The sequence below is a fragment of the Colossoma macropomum genome, unplaced genomic scaffold, assembly GCF_904425465.1.
Source record: "Colossoma macropomum unplaced genomic scaffold, Colossoma_macropomum, whole genome shotgun sequence".
Taxonomy (NCBI): domain Eukaryota; kingdom Metazoa; phylum Chordata; class Actinopteri; order Characiformes; family Serrasalmidae; genus Colossoma; species Colossoma macropomum.
In genome coordinates, this window is record NW_023494792.1 from 39,104,292 (window position 1) to 39,121,956 (window position 17,665).

The following is a 17,665-nucleotide window of genomic DNA, read 5'->3' on the forward strand; positions in this document are numbered from 1 at the left end:
GGATACAAAAATAATTTGGATGTAGCAGCACACGTAAAGTGGAATGTAGGTAGACAACGCAATTTGTGTAAGACTGGACAAAGAGTAGCTCTTTTTTTTTAGCAGCATAAGGATAAACGTTCAGATAGACTAATAAAAAATAAAATAACAATAAAAAAGGAAAGGCAATGTAAATTTGATATAGCCTCAAAAGAATGTTAGCCCATGCACACTGCAATATTTTGACATAGACTGAACATAAGATTTATACTTCCGTTCAAAAGTTTGGAATCAACGTTTTCAAAAAGTTTGTGCATGTGTGTTTAAAATAAGTCTAATATGTTAGTCCAGTACAAATCCACAGATTTCAAATGATTAGCCGGACCCTAGGTAGCTGTAAATAAGAATCCAGAACAGAGCTGTAGATGATTGAACAATGACTGAGAAAGCTGGAAAACACAGAAAATAGAGTTATAATAAAACAAAAGTAGAGATCAACTCTCAAGACAGATAACTGAATATCAATAGATCATTACAGTATATGATTTATCATTTAACAATGTCTCATTTGACTGAATTCTTGAAATATTGAAAAAAAATCTAAATTAGCTTTTGTTGTAATATTTCAATCCACAATGTATAAGTTATTATTGTATATAAAATGACAAAAAGGTTAACAAGGCAAGTGATTCCAAACTTTTGAACGGTCCATTTTGGAGTATATCAGCAATATATTCCATGTTCATGGGAGGATAGTCCATCATTCCTGAAATTACAAATTAGGACACATGTTGCTTGCATAATGCACTTGAAGTGCTACAGCTAGTTCCAGCTGTATAGTAAATTAGAAACTTTTGCACAAGAATTTTTCACTGTTTAAAGGCCATTACTGAAGACTCATGGTTGCAGTGGTATGCTGATACTGCTCAGCCTTTATAAAACTTTGCCAAAGATCTCTTAAAATAGAAGACATTGCAACATTACAATTTGAACTTCTTTTGTTTGCTGTGAAGCAGGAAGAGTAAAGTTCAAGTATATAATGTCAAAATCTTGACAATAATATGCTGATATGATGAGACAATAAAAAAAGCACACACATAAACAAAAGTCTAATAGCAAAATTGGACAACGTCCTATCTAAACTTGCACGTTGCGAATCCTTGCCAAAAGATTTCAGCACAACTTTCCAGTAGCTACGACTGAGAAGCCACCGTCTAATTCTGAACCTCTTTCAGCTTCTTTTGGTTTCTGCTTACCAAGAAAACTTGCAAGTATACCTAACATGATGGGAAACCAGCCCCAAAAATAACTTAGATATAAATGAACTAATTGGAAAAAATAGTCTCTAAATATTCCTCCTGCGCACCACAATAGTCATGGCTTAATTGGAAGTGAGTTTTAAAAGTGCACTCTTGTTTGTTTTTTCTATGCGGATATCTTTAAAGGGGGAAGTCCACTGAATTTTTCCAGGATTTCTGCATAATTAAATGGTTAAGTGGTAAACAAAGTTATTCTGAGTGGTTCTAAAATGTAGAGAAATTTATCGAGTCAGAATTGTTCACAGTGGTGGGGATAGGAACCAGATGTCTGAAGATTTTAATGCTTCTAAAAGCTACATCACAAAGTTATTATATAAAATAGTTACAAATATGCTCTCGGATGCCCGAGATCTTGTTTTGTGACAGTTTTTAGAAAAGAATTTGCGTAAAACTTTTAAAATCCAATCATGGTAGAGGTACATGCAGGTTGTTAAATAGTCCCCAAAGAAAAATACATTTCTCAGATTTACCACTATTTTACTATCATCAACATTACATATTAAAACACAGAGGATACGTGTAGGTTTGGATAGTAAATGAAATGGCTATATTTGCATTAGACATCACAAACCCTGGTTCCTATCACCACCGCTGTAAAGAAATCTGAGTTGGTGAGTCTCTCTACAATGAACTATTTCGCACCATCCACTCGGAATTACATCTCAAACATTGTATTAATGCAGCAATTTTGACAAATCTGTGGAATTCCCCTTTACACTAATATAAGGTAAGGTTCATTAGTCCAGCACACACTGAATCTCAGAGGGCTCTCACACTCCAATCCTGAAGGGTGGCAGCACTCCTGTTTACTGTCCCTGCTCTAAGCCAGATCATTAAATCAATAATCAGCTGATAATTAACTTAAGCCCTTACCCCATGGTGGCTCCTTTTAAACGTGAACACTGCTATAGGTTAGTTACACAACAACAGCACTAACGATTGATTATTGAAAACCCACCTTCTACACCACTGTTTCTTATTCCATCCTGATCTCACATTCATAGACCTGCCTTTTTCATCTCTTTTTCATTCATCCACTTCCTCTCCTCCTGCTCTACGTTACCAAAGCTCTCTCTACTTACAAGAGTCCTACAGAAGCTCAATCCTGATCCAAACTCCAATTCTCTGTCCCTGTCCTCTTACATCTAGAGAACCGTTCAAGTAAATAATTCTCAATTCCACTTAAATGCTGACAGAAATCAGCCTAGTAACAGCAAAGTTGAGCCTTAAGGATTTCTGCAATAAGGCAGAACTAGCGCTTGTCAAGCAAAGAACAGCTAACTAGTTGTTATCTCACAGCCTGTTCTTGTTCACCATTACAGAAGCACATACCTCTCTACGCTGTCCTGTTTTCATAGAACATCTCAGAGAATCACTGCCACTGGGTTTAGTCTAATGACTAATCTGAGTGACAGCATGAATTCAAGCAGATTTACAGCTTTACTGTTTACTCAACTGCAGCCAGCATGAACAGCGTGCATTTTTTCAGAAAGCTTTGTAAATAGTCACAAATAAATCACTGTAACCCCAGTAAGTGTGATACTTCACATAACATAAATGGATTATGTAATAATAACAATAATAATAATAATAATATTAATAATAAAGAACCTTTATACCAGGACAATATTCTGTGTTGTCTATAAATACTCATGTATTATATATATATATAAATTTATATTCTTCTCCTGGTGGCAATTTTATTTAAATTTCAAGTATACCGTATGCAAGCCAAAGGCATCATTTATTTCTCCTTTGTTTGTAAAAAAAAAAAATGCGATGCCTGAAATATCTTTCAGTTCTTGTAGTTCTACACTGTTATTCGATACTTGACATCTATGCCTTTTCACAGACTATAATACACTGTAGTTTTTTAATTGAATTAAATAAGATAAGATGATTAAAATATATTTCAGCTTGCATTTACAGATTGAGGAATTCTGGCAGGTACAGGGTGGAAGTGACATCATAAGTTGATGTCACGCACATCTGTGGGTGTGCAGGACTGGCTCTGAGACTCTGCCTCCTTGCTGGTGACTCCGCCCTCCACGTGTTTATGCTGCTGACTCTCTCTGAGGCTGCTGGCCAGCAACTGCTCAATCTTCTCTTGACACGACTTCAGACAGTCCTACAATAAAGACATGAACGGAAAAAAGGTAAATACTGTTACAGACACACCCACACACACACACACACACACACACACACACACACACACACACACACAGTCCTTACTAGTCTTAAATGACCCATGATGAACATTCACTAGGGCTGGAAAATAATTTAAATAATTCAAATACTCAAGTCCAGAAGGACAGGCTGCACCAGCCAAGCACGTTCAAATGAGCCAAAGTCTTTCGCTCCACTCTCCACTCGTTTGGCTTTGACCAAGCTCAACTCGACCTGCCCTTACTGCTGCTGGGGCCAGGCAATATAATACAATTTATTGTTATCATACTTAAAGAACACTGACCAACTGCATTGAACCGTTTCATTACAAAACAAACATAATCAGTCCTGTTTAACTAGATTTATCGCACTAAAATATGTGAAATGTTGTATAAAAAAATCATTGTATTCATAGTATTTGACAGTATGTTTTAAAAATGAATAACTCATCAACTATAAAAACAAAATGTCATGACATATCTTGTAACATGAAAATTATTGTAAAAGTATTGCGTTATTGTATTTTTACGATATCGCCCACCCCTATCATTAACAATTTGTAAGTTTATAACAAGCTTTTTTCAATCATATTTCTCTCTCAGTTCTCTATAGGTAAATCTCTGTGTGGGAGTTCTGGTGAAATAATCCACCAGTGGGGCCCCTGTGCTTTCCCCCACCCTTCTCTCTCTCTAGCATTCTTGCGCTCAGACTGTAGTATTACTGTGCTTGCTTTGATGGCTGGGTCATGTCTGCATTCCCATGACAATAAAAAAAAAACCCTCAATGGCTTCAGCATGTTGTTGGTTCTTGGTTGCTATCAGCGACGGTTCAGCTCTCAGCATGGTGGTTCTTTCCAAAGCTAAAGGTGGAAAAATGTCCTATTTCTTCTTAAAGGAACACAACATGGAAAAGATGAGGATGGAGAGGGTGTGTGTGTGCGTGTATGTTGTGTGCAAACACTCTCCCCCCTGGCTGTGCAGCTTAACATTCTAGCATGCGTGTGTTCTGGTTGAGGGTGGTGAGCCATAAGCCATAGTCATGAGAAAAGAAGGCCTATGTCCCACCACAAGAATGCAAGTCAGAGCACACATTCTCTCTCACACACACACACTTCTCTGCAAAATGAACAAAATATGCAGGCACACACACTAAGATGCAATTTCGACAATTCTACACACAGCATCAGACACACAAGGCCACACACACAAACACACATACACATTTATAGCAGCCAAATGCAGCCACAGCCAAACCATAGAGGTTCTCTTCATGAAGCGTAAATAGCTTCAATATGCAACTAGTGGAAACACCAACATTCTCCAAAACACACTAACATCAGAGTTGTTTTTCACAGCGATCCAAATATTATGAAGTTTTCTGTTGTGACAAGACTTATATGCTGTAAGGAACTGGCTTTATATTTTTTTCTGGTTAGTAGTTTTAGACCAACAGGATGAACTGAGCAAGGCCAGACCTCAATAAACCCATCTAAAATGGAGACTGCTCAGAATAATATACCAAGAAGAAGTACATGTATACTGGCCCATACTTGCACTACTTCTGAATAATACATTTTCAAATGTACACCTCTGAGATGCTAAATTTTTGGTTGCGTTATGTTTTTTTTTGTCTGCTAACATCAGTGTACCCGTTTCCCTGTTTGTGTTATTACAAGTAAAAATTAACAATTATATTAATCAGCTGAAGCCCTCCTTCCTCATGGTTCACTGAATATCCATGCATTAACTTTTAGGAACTAGACCCATTGTGCCATGGATGATGCTCCATTCAAAACATTTATTCTCTGAGATCTCCCCCTGACTGTGATTGGTCCTAATCACCGCCTCGTTTGTTCTGATACTTCCACCTGAAGCAAAGCTGAAACATTTCTACTTACAAAAGCATATTTGGGGGGTTTTGTTTAGTTCTTTCATCATTACTGTATACTGTGTTTTAATCAGTGTGCAAAAAACAGCAAAATAACCTCCAGTCAAGGTCAAATAATACTTCAGTTCAATTCAATTTATTTATTAATCATATGTAGGTTAACACAGGGTCAACAGTACCATGAAATGTGTTGGATGAGAAAAACAGGTCAGCTCAGCACGGCAATATAAATAATTAAGTTAACTAATAAAATATAAGGTGGAATGAAATATAAATAGAATAGAGTCTTACACTATTAACATATATGAAACTTCTGCATCTGCAAATCTGCAAACATGTGAAGGTATTATGCGCAGACATTCACATGGGTGTCTGTCTACACACTTGCTGTGTAATGTCAATGTGTGTACTATGGGCTGTGTTGTACAAAAAAGAAAACAAAGAAGAAACCTAGAAGTTGCAATCTGTTCTCACCCCCGGGAAAAAGCTCACACTGCATGGTAGTAGGAACAGAATGGATAGGAGGAGCCAAATGTTGGTTGTGATAAAGAACATATTTTATCACATGATACTTAATGATTAATGTTTATTATTTAGTGACGTCACAACCTCTGTGCTACCAGATATATTTCCACTTTAATTACATACTTCATATACTTTCACAATCAGCAGAGGCTTGAAGCACAGCAAAGCGGATTTGCACATGTAGCTGGTATGACTATCCATAAACACCATGTCTCCATCTTTACATAAATGCACTAAAATGCATTGCTAGTATATAAATAAACCTTGAAAAGGCACATGTTGGCAGGGACAGTGTGACACACTCACCACTTCAATGTGGGTGATTTTGGCCAGCAGTTCGGTCAGACTGGTCCCCCAGACACTGCTCTGCATCCGGTCCAACTGGAGTCCGCAGGCTGCTGCACCAACACTCCCTGTGGCTATCATGGAGGGAGGAAACATTGCGAAGCTGTGATCTGAGGAGGAGAGATGGAGAAAGGACCGCAGAGAGCATAAGACAGACCACAAGAACATCTTTCACCTGCAAAGCAACAAGCTCCCTGCAGACACTAATAGCAACCAGGCTGTGTGTGAGGGAGGAGGGAAGGAAAGAGCTTAAGGGGAGCTAGATTTTTTTCCAGCACTTCTCACATCTGGTCTGAATTCGGTCCAAGCGCCGAGAACTTCAACCTGACTTTCACACACTCTCGTACTCTGGGCGGGAGTTGTGTTTCGGTGCTCGCTGCTTTCCCTCGGCGCGAGCCACAGCTGCTATTAGAAAAACAGAGAACGAAGCCTTCGTCCTCCTTCCTCCTCCTCCACCCTGTCGCATTCTTGGAAGGTTTCGGAGCTTACAGGAACGACTCCCCTTAGCCCATCATCTGCCCAGGGCTCACAGACGGGAACATTTAAAAGGACAAGTTGGCTTATCGCTTTTCCCTCCACAGAAGCTAAACCCTAAGTCCTTACCGTAAACCCCTTACTCAAATACTATCTGATGTCCCAATCACTTCCTTTATCCCCTTAACCATAACCCTCACCACAGAAATATTCAGTTATTATTCAGTAACTACTATAAATTGTTCATTAACCACTATCTAACAAATATGTATATAGTATACAGTTCCAAGAGTGAGGAATTGAACTGTGCAATCACATACAGGCCCTTAGGGATTAAGGGGTTCATTTTTACTCAAATGATCTATCCATGCTCTGCCCACAAATGTGTTCCTTCGTAGCAGACAGAACTTCAAGCATCCATGACTTTGTACTTTATGGAGACCTTGTGTGGCTCACTTTTCCAGTGGGATCTACTTGTCCCTCTATTTGTCTCTTTGACGCTTGACTCAATAGCTTGACTTTACCGACGTAGCTCAAGGCAACATACTCTAATTCTTTCTGTTTTTGCTGTCAGTTAACAACAGGCAAGTAAAACATGAAAAATGTTGACAAATACCTTATAGCAACTTAAGCCGCTCTACATAGCTTGTGGTGTGGCTTATGGTGTTTCTTTAGCTAGTTAGCAGTTGACAACACTGGACCATCTGTTTAATGTTCACCCCTAAAACCTTTCTTTGGATCACAAAAAAAACCTACACTTGTTCTTAGCTGTGCGCAACAATTTCTCACTGGGCTGAATGGAATTTTTGCTTGTGCTGTGTAAAGTTTCTCCAACCTAGCAAAAGTTGCTGTGAAAGAACATATTTGTGGACAGAGCATCTGGACAGGTCAATTCAACTTTATTTTCTGTAGTGTTTCTCTTTACTACTATGGCTGTGCAGAAGTCTATGTCCAGATCCATACTGAGCAAAAAAATGCATGAGAAGGCAAGAGGCAGAAAACTTGAAAGCTAGAAAGTAGAAATGAAATCCATCCCTAAGACATCTCTGGATATCTTACCTTAGCTGTGGTGAGATACAAACAAAAAGCCTTTGTAAGCCAAACAGAAATCAAACTATGAAAACCCCATTCTCCTCTATACAAATCTGCACTGCATCAGCCTGCCTATAGCCTAAAGAGGAAATGACAGTATGCTGCCCTGGAAGACTTTCATTAGCGACTCTCCCCGCTGGAGCGGCTGTGTTTCTTTTTTCAGATGCAGTGGAGGATGCGACGGACAGGCTTGGATAAACACACAGGGAGTAGACCAGCTGTGCAGTGGGCCGCCTCTCATGCCATGAGAACTACATATCCAAACACGAAAAGAAAACCCCAAACATTTACATTTACTCCCAAAACCAGCGGCGGGCTCTTTGCTGTGGCCACCTCACGCTCGGTTTATGGGCCTTATGAATAGACACAGTGCTGCAGAAACACACCCAAAGGAGGAAAATATTCCCATCAAAGCAGAAATAAGATAAGAGAACGGCAGAGGACTACAGACTTGGTCACTCATCTTTGAAGACACTGCACACAGATGGTGAATTGTCATAATGTAAAGTGTTCTGTACCCAGACACAGTAAAAATCTAACTTTGCAGTTACTATAACATCTGTGCAGTTTTGCAGTCAAACCCAAACTGTGCAGTTGTCTTCATGCTACAAGACTGACGCTGAATAAGTAAGAGTCTATCTCCCGTGTAGCATGCTGCAAACTGGAAGTCTAATTTATGTAATTTATTACTCAATTCTCATCTTTCAGTAAGACAATCTATGAATAGAGAGTACTCCAGGTCTCTCACCAAAGAAGGATGGCATTTGAGAGTTAGTTTTGAGCAGTCAGACTTCCATCAATAGCAGACACCCTGACTTATAAGGTAGTAGTCAAGCTATGGAAGTCAAGCTATCCACCATTTCACACACTGATAATTAATAATATTCAACAATCCTGTAGGTCATGCAGCTATTGCTTTTTTACACAACAGGATGCAAGGATGGAAATGTGTTTAACATTTCACATTTAATATCAATGTTCATTTGCTTTATTCACAATTCATTGGCAAAAAAGATGCTACACTTCCAAAAACATTAAATGAGGTAAATATTCTACACATCCAGGTGAAGTTCTACCCATCAATGTATCAACGTGTGTTCATGTAATCATGCCTGTTGTACCTGTAGCACAAAGGGCGATGAAAGTTTGAGCATGTTTACGGATCAGCGCCAATCTGTCCTCAGGTAAAGATAGCTTGCGAAGTATATGCTCAATGAAGTCATGAGGGGTAACAGCTGCCATGTTCCACTTCAATTTCCCCAAAACCAACAGCTCCCATTCCTGCAGAGAGAGAGAGAGAGAGAGAGAGAGAGAGAGAGAGAGAGAGAGAGAGAGAGAACAGAAATAGAGAGAGAGAACAGAAATAGAGAAAGGGACAACAGAGAGATGGAAGAGAAAGAGAATATTCTTTAAAAACAACATTACCCACAATCCATCTACATATCCAAAGAGCAGGAATTCATAACATTCAATTACATCATTAACAAGACCACATCACCATGCTACAAGGAGGATTAGTGGACTGGATCCATATAGCCTGCATTTCTCCAGAGTTCAGAACATTCCAATACAAAAACTAATAAAAGTGCCTACCAAAGTAAATAGTGAACTCATACACATAGATAAAGCCGCTTATTTTTCGCCAGCTTCTCACTTCTCATAAATGGAGCTGCAGTTACACTGAGTGCCTCAAACGTGGAACGAATTACGAAAGTTGACGAACATGAAGCCAACATCAGCTTACCTCATTGAATGTATTCATTTGCCTCAATTAATGCATTAATTTACCTCAATAAATGATTCTTAATAAACAAATACCTCAAACTTTCACTTGGAGATGTTTAATGAGCAGCTAACGAGCAGCAGAGCTGCTGTTGAACGCATCTCGCTGTCTGATCTAATGCTGCGACTCAAACAACACACTTCAGTACTTCAGCTACCACACTAATGAGTGCACTTCTAATGGTCTATGTGCTATTTTTGTACACTATTTAGTGTGCTAGTATGCGTTTTGTGACAAGGCACTAGTAACGCAACAGGAAATCTCAGCCATTTAGATTTCAGTAAGGACAACAGCAACAAATCAAATAAAATCAAGGCAATACTTTCAAACATATCAGTTAATATGCTTTAAAATAAGGTTTTTTAAAAATTATTTACGGCCTTTGCTGGATCGGTTATGGCTTTATCTCATTACAAACAGCCACAGTGCTGCTGAATGAACCTGGTGTTACCTACCAAAATGGTGATGTCATCAAAATACTATCAATTTCATACAGGCTTCACAAAGACTTAATCTCAAATGGCTCTCTACCCCCTATATAGGGTACTAGGCAGGTCCTGAATTAATGGCATCTACACCCAAAAGGTCAGTGTGGGACCTTCATGGCCTTGTAAGCCCAATGATTTCTAGAAACCAAAACAATTATATATTTGTTATTTTAAACTCTTCAGTTATTGTAGCAATACTCATATTTCATGGTTTCAAGTTTTAGTTGCAAATCCATCATATCTAGATATATATAGTCAAGCTGACCGTGTACTTCAAAAGAAAAAAAACAAAAAGAACTAAAAAAAAATGTTTCTTTAAGAAATTTGAATGTAACGTACATGAATTATAGGCCAATGACTGCAAATTTGGGCTGTGGCATATTTCCGTGAGTTAGAAATTGCAGGAGCTCCATGCCAGAGCTCTCAACTGCAAACTGCAACATACAATGTAAAATATTTGTTAACATCTATTGTAAGCTTAATGTTAACCGTCAACTAATAAATTTTACTTAAGCTTATAAAGTAATGAAATGGCTCCTAAGATGGTACAGGGAATTCAAGTGGACAAAGTCATGTTAAAAAACAAGTGGCTAATCAAGGCAAATTCAACCAACATCTACCACTAATGACGAAAACTCAAAGCAAGCAAATGAGGAACTCCGTCACCATGACATCATTCATCATAAACCTCCTCATTTTAAGCGTGACCCCCACCCCCCTGCGCTCGCTTCCTTCCTGGGTTGCTGCAGTGGCATTCTGAGAAACTGTCTGCAGCTGATGTGCAAAGAGGAAAGAAAGCGACGCATCAGCAACTTCCCCTTTCTCTCTGTGTTAAGTACTAAAGTGAGGAAGTGCCACCAACCACAGAGAGGACACTCACCGCCCAGTTACTGTAAAACCCTGCCCAGGCTATGACCACTTCCAAACACAATGTTTTTAGTGAATGGGCAATTCAGTGGCCAACAAAGCCAGTTTAGGCATCATTACTATTGTTATACAGTATGTGAATCAACATCAAGATATGCATACAGCAGCACTCTCAAAGTTCAGCGTTAGAGTGGCATAGTCATAATGAAAGCTGCAAATGGGGCTAAGTCTGTATCTTACACATCATGCATGCACAGCGTGTATGAACCAAGAGTGCAAATGCAACGCTTTCTGTCATCACTGCCTCAACCTTGATGATGGTAAGTAGAACACCCAAGACCTAGAAAAAGCCTAGTTTAAGTATATGGAAAGCAAAAGTCTGAACTACTGTCAGAAGGCTTAGAATGCATATTCAACGCAATCGAATCAAGGCAAGGGATTAGCAGGGATTAGTTGCAGCAAGTTAAGTGTGGCCAAGCTCTACTTATGAAATGGAAACTACATGGAAGCTCTTTAGGATTGTCAATTTACAGCTTCTTCTCAACATATTTAAACTGACTTAGATTTCCTTTAGCTCAATCTGAAGGAACATGAACCCCCTTTTGATGCAATAATGCATGTAGCTACAGAACACGGTGGGATGATATCCAGATGACAGATTAAAATTAGAGAACTACAGTTAACGAGGTGAGAAAGGAGTTGTAATAAAATCTAAACACTCAAAATAACCAGCTGAAATTGATGCTTGTAGCCCATCATTTCAAAAGTGGGCTAACTGACAAAGTAGCTAAATGACAGTAGCTTCAGACTAGCTTCATTTTGGCCCCGTTCATGCTTGGCATTAACATGTATCCTGGGTGATCTAAGACTCGACGGTGCTGTAGCACGCAAACCATTTCACCTGGCACCTGCAATCATACCTCGTTGAAATATATTAAAATCCTGCTGCTTGCCCATTCACCCCCACATACAAAATTCATGTCTCACTCATGTGAGGCCTGCTTGCAGCAGAAATGGATTTAGTGGATGAAATTGGTAAATTTTAAGAACAGTGCAAGCATCCCTAATGTTCCATACACTCTATGGACAGACTGCTTTAAGGGCTCCAGAGCTCACAGTACTGTTCATAGTCCACTAATACATAAACAAACACCCAAACTGTATTGTTTTCCATTTGTAGCTTGTTCCATCAACTTCTATAAGGTTGGTTGTTGCACAGCTCACTTGTTAGTTGTATATCCCTTTTCTACTTTGGCATTACATGCGAGCAGGCAGTTGCCATGAGTTTAAGCCACATGTGTCAGACTCCAGTCCTCACAGGCCACAGCACTGCAGACTCTGGCATTATGCCTCATTAGACACACCTAAGTCAACTGATCAGCTAACTGGCAAAGCCTTCATGGACTGAATTTAGAGCTGTAAGATGAGGGAAAACAAGAATCTCCACAGAGCTGTGGCTGGGAAGGAACTTTGACATGCAGGTATGGCCTGTAGCATTATCATCTGTTCATGGCACCAGCTACCCCTGGCAACCAGTCTATCCTTCCACTCCAGTCACAACCACTGTTTTGTGTGACAATGCCTATGACGTAGCATCTGGGCTAAGTGAATCTAAAGGGGCTAGAGGGAAGACATGCAACAGAACTCTCCAGGCAGTCTTGCGAATCACATTGAAAAGTCTTAGTGAGGAGTGAAAATGCTGTCTATTCAAGCAAGAAGAATGAAGAAATCATACAAAGAAGGAGCTGTAACAATTCTGCAATGAGTGGAAGAGAGCCTTTCAGATTTGGCAGAACACTGGGGCTGACTGAGTCAGCCTCTGACTTTTCCACTGCTCCACTTCACCCACACACCGTACAGACATTGCATAGCCCCATGCTTCACTTGATATCTCAGCAATAAACTAAGTTAAAAAGATGTTTTCCTCCTTGGCACTATAATAATCACTATAATAAACTCATCCATCTATATGGGTCAGAACCACTACATGTCAAAATAGTCAATAAAGATAACTAAACTGTTGAGTTTATTAAATGAAATTGTTGAGATGACCAATGTTGACCTGTCATTTTCTATGTAACAACAATACCTTTTAGTAGTATTTTACATAGCAAATTCAATTCAAATCATACAGGATTGCACGTCAAATACGTTGTAGCAATGTCAACTGCTATCGAGACTTGAAAAGTGCAGAAAAATTAAGCATTAAGGAATGTGTTCAATTACAAACAATTTACGGTATCACTTTAGAAATCAGTCAAATGTTGCTGCAAAACAGATTTGAATTTATTTCAACATGTGAACTTTTTGATTTGATGACATTTGGTTAGCTGTGCTCTGCTGATCAGGTCTTGAATCATTGATTCATATCTGAATGAATTCCTTTGCTTTTAACCAAAAATGCAAAATTCACATCGAAAATCGTTAATTACCGGAACTCTTGGTTGGACATACCTGCAGAAAAGATGCAGGTCATGGGTCCCTGTTGCCAATGCAATGCTAATAGTAAGGTTTTGAAGTTTCATTCAAAGCTGTTCGGAGGTCATGCATACAGAACAAAAGGCATGCTTGTAAAGTCTTTCCATAAAGGTAGTAGTGTCCAAGACTAATTACTAAAAACCAACTCAGAGTGAACATAAAAGCAGTAATCTATTGCTACATAAACCCTTATTAAAAAAAACGTGGCATCAATCAAGCCAGGATTAACTGGGTCAATTACTGTGTGCTCTTTAACATGCTGGAATGAAAATGATGCTGAAAACTAAATTTAAAATAAAAACGGAACTGCAACACTGACCAAGGTCTTTTTCAATGACGAAGTTTTGTTGCCGCATTTGATTTAAGTGGGAAGTTGGAGTTTGGAATTACATTCTTTTCGAACTCTTCATGTTTAAGATGCAAAGTGGGATTAAACAGGGAACAGCAACAAGTTATCCAGCTGATAGGAGTGATAGGAGTGACAACTTTAATGTTCATGATGTAGTTTTACGATGTATTTTAATCGACTACTTAGTCTCATATCTCATATAAACGCTGATCCCACCATCAACAATAACAAAGTACTACTTCTGTATGTTTGAATTGATTTGACCTTATCTGCTGAGTTATGGACACCATCCCAACTTTTCGAGCAGAAATTCCCATGTAAGGGGAGTGTTTTCTTTGGTTTTCTCTAGTCAGTTGTTATCAGTGGATCTTAGCAAAATGCAGAGTTGCAAGCTTGTGTTTTTTTCTCAAGTTTAAATTACCAACTGGTTAATAAAGACATCAAACAAATCAGAGCCCAACAGATATACTGGATGGCTGATGATATCAGTCGATACTCACTACCTGTGTTTTATCGGTATGAAATGGCGATCCCCAGTGATACATTAAAACTATAGACAGCTGGTCCACTGGTAAATCCAATATGAATTGGATATTGTAGTTTAACTATATCACAGCAATACAGCTGATCTAGAATGCAACCACAAAGTTAACCGTTAGCATGAGAATAACAAAATTCTACTTTATAGTTCTAACAAAGACAAAACTTTTGTCATTAAGAGATCTAATAAAAAATAAGAAAACTAAGAAATAATAACAAACTGAAACAGCAAAGAATTCTGAGTAGCTACACCCCCAGTGCTACAGTATTTATATTATTTAAGACTCTGCGTTTTTGTTGTTTATTTAAGTTAAAAGGAGTGACTAATCACAAACAGACAATCATATCTGTGAGCAAAGCACTCTTTAACTAATAGAGCATAAAAATATTATGAAAAAAAATAATATAAATATAAATATGACATTAACAGACATTATCAGAACTTTTAGCTTCTTAGAATAGGTATCTGTAATTGCCGCAAAAAAATTCATACTGGTCAGGCCCAAATCTTAACTTTTCTAAACATGGTACAACTATTTGTGTAACACCAAACAGTCTGGTATCTGTGATATCTGTGACTTTGATACTGCGTTCCACATTTTCAGCAGCAGCCATTCAGAAAACATGGCAACACATAAAGTAGCAAATTTCTATTAAAAAAACACTGGCTATTAAAAAAACATTGGCTATTTTATCACAGCTTATTAAACCTTATTACTGAATATTTTGGATGCATGCATGTGGGCAGATGCAACACATGTTAAGTTTTCCTCTTACTGTCCCATCAGAAGATCTTGATTTCAGTTATGAACTCCGCCCAGTGTCTAACTGAGGCAGCTGGCAGTAAAAATCAAGTCCTCCCATGGAAGGGGTGTGGCCTATGCCTGTATGTGCTGACTGGATCATATTTACTACAGTCTTAATTCTTCCTGTTTAAGTGCCTTATGCTTTCTTTGCTTTAACAGTTAATGCAATGATGTCCAAGACACATTAGTATGCCCTTTCATTTTATAAACATGTATTTCAGTGGGACTATTACTATTGCTTATGGTTCTGGAGCAAAAAGGATACCCAGCCTTGTCCTACGTTGTGCTGCTCTCAAGCACAAAATGATTTATTTTTGCATATTGCATAAACAAAACAGGCAAATAATAAAAAATATAAAAATTATATTATGTGGTAGATTTCAAGACCAAAACACAAATGTTCCGTGACTCGGTACCAAATCTTACCAGCAACTCTTGAGATGTGATGGAGTTGTCTGTGTAAAGACAGAGTTTCTTTGCAGATAATGGCTGACAGGACTTCAACTTGGATGCCAGGAAGAGGCACACGGCCCCCAAGAGCTGCAAAAAGCACTTCTTCGTTGGCACTGCCGCAAGAAACCTGTCCAGGTAGTTGATAGCCAAAGGGAAAACGTCTTCATCACACTTCTCTTCCTCGCAAACCTTTAGAAAAGAGAAATGAGGTCTGTCAAAGAGTGCTAAATGCCAGCGAAATTCATTACGATACATTAACAAGCCCCAGTAACCTAAAAACAAAACGTTTTTCGTTGGAACTCACGTTTGCAAAATGGTTTTCCGATTAAAAAAACTCTCAGTTGAAGAATATAACTTACATTCATTCATTTATGACTCAAAATAGGAAGTTATGCAGCCGCATAAGACCGCAGGGCCGCCCACACAGCAGAACTGCTTTAGTGATTCGTCACGTTTTTTAAAAAATATATATATTTAACATTTAAAAAAGAGAATGACAACTTCTGAGTTTTAGCTATATACTTCGTTGTACAGGAATCAGCTAAGATTTTGGTTAGTGAAACACTTGTCAGTTTAAGTAGGAAGTTTGTGCTAGTCTGGATGTGCAACTGCTAGTTAGCAACTCAAATGGGCTAATAATGATTTAAAAAAATTACAATAATTATTCAGTACATAGAAAATACATGAATCTTGCATGTAAATAAAGCTCAGAGGCTCCTCTTTTCGACTATTATCGAACCGAAGAAAAACAGTAGAGAGTGGAGACATGAAGCTTCATGATCTTATGTAGCTTATATTTGATGATGAGCTAACTGACTGACTGCAGCTCCACTAACCTCCACAGCCTCTTCAGCTCCTTTTACAAACTAAACAACTCTCACAGTTTCACCTCATTGTCCTTCTTTATGCAGTATACTGTAAGGCCTTTCCATTTTTAATCCCTGTTATGACCGTCATGAATAATATAAAACAGTTTTTCTCTGAGGCTCCCAAAGCTGGAGAGCTTATGTTAAAAACAAGGTTTGATACTCTGCAGGTCCAGTTGTCTTCAAAGTTTTATGAACTGGAATATTCAGTCTTTCGTTACTGGTTATCCACTTCATAACCTAACCCAAAATGGCACAGAAATGAAACATGACAGAAACTACAACTGTCTTTCGGTTATAATAATGTTCCTTCTCATTTTGTGAACAGCGGATGCCTGAGTTCAAGTAAAAAGTCTCAGAGGAACTACAGAGTGACAAGAATCGCAGAAGGGAGCAACAAACCTCCAACATCCAAGTTGCAACCATCCGCCTCATGTACGGCTGAATGTCCTTCTGCACCCGTGTAAAATAAAGGCCCTGGGGTAGAAACTTATCTTCTACTGTCAGCAGGCTCTGTAGCACTCTGTCATCGCAGAGAATGCTGGGGTCTCGCGTCGCTCTGATGGTCGTTTCTTTTTCTTGGCAAAACAGTTCCATACTGAGACTTCTCCACTTCTCCACTCAGCAGCCTGCACAGGTTCTCAGAGGGACCGTGGCATGAGGCGGTGAGAGCGAAGGAAGTGCAGGGTCTGCGCAGCGCTCTGCTGCCTCGCCTCGCCTCGCCTCTCTGCGTCTCTCCGCTCCGCTCCGCTCTACCTCATCACTCTCCGCGCGGCACTTCTCCCTCCGCCGCGAGAGCAGTGACGCAGACGCAGCAGCACCCCGCGCGCACGTACAGATCCGCCACGAGCCAAGAAACCCAAACAGCTGGAAATAGAGGCGGGTCTAAAACAATTAGGCCACACCCCTTCGACTTCTTACACTTCTTAGCTGGCGGGGGTCTACTGAGGTCGACCAGCAGGCCGCACTGAACAGAGTGACCTTTCACTCCTTCCTTGAAAAAAAAATTGCACAGAAAAAGCAGGTTACGTATCCTCCAGACTTTTGCGATCTTTAAACAAGCACCCGAACGGAGTCGTATTTACTAGTTAACAATCTGATACGTTCAGTTTTCCGATGAGCACCCGCACGCCACGTTTCTCTTTCTCGCGCTGAACTTCTTCTTGTAGCCCCGCCCCTCTGCTTATTATTGAAATAGGGGCGGAACCTCGCTCTTTTCTGTGTGACTTCAGTGTCTACGATGTT

General features: G+C 39.2%; 1 protein-coding gene across 1 annotated transcript; it reads right to left on the reverse strand.

Annotated features, from left to right (window-relative positions):
- Nucleotides 1-1,840: 1,840 nt before the first annotated feature.
- On the reverse strand, nt 1,841-17,197 carry ccnd2b (cyclin D2, b). Its single transcript, XM_036577139.1, has 5 exons — nt 16,823-17,197; nt 15,528-15,743; nt 8,912-9,071; nt 6,186-6,334; nt 1,841-3,426 (listed from the first exon to the last, which is right to left on the reverse strand). Exons 1-5 carry the CDS (start codon nt 17,015-17,017, stop codon nt 3,265-3,267), a joined length of 882 nt encoding a protein of 293 aa, XP_036433032.1. The 5' UTR covers nt 17,018-17,197; the 3' UTR covers nt 1,841-3,264.
- Between the last annotated feature and the right edge of the window lie 468 nt (nt 17,198-17,665).

What these genes read in the sequence shown, in the direction of transcription:
- ccnd2b (XM_036577139.1), bottom strand. Translation starts at nt 17,017, where the DNA reads ATGGAACTGTTTTGCCAAGAAAAAGAAACGACCATCAGAGCGACGCGA. An exon ending in TTGCAACTTGGATGTTGGAG is followed by an intron (nt 15,744 to 16,822) that starts GTTTGTTGCTCC and finishes TCTTTTCTAAAG; the next exon opens with GTTTGCGAGGAAGAGAAGTG. An exon ending in AAATCACCCACATTGAAGTG is followed by an intron (nt 3,427 to 6,185) that starts GTGAGTGTGTCA and finishes TCTTTATTGTAG; the next exon opens with GACTGTCTGAAGTCGTGTCA.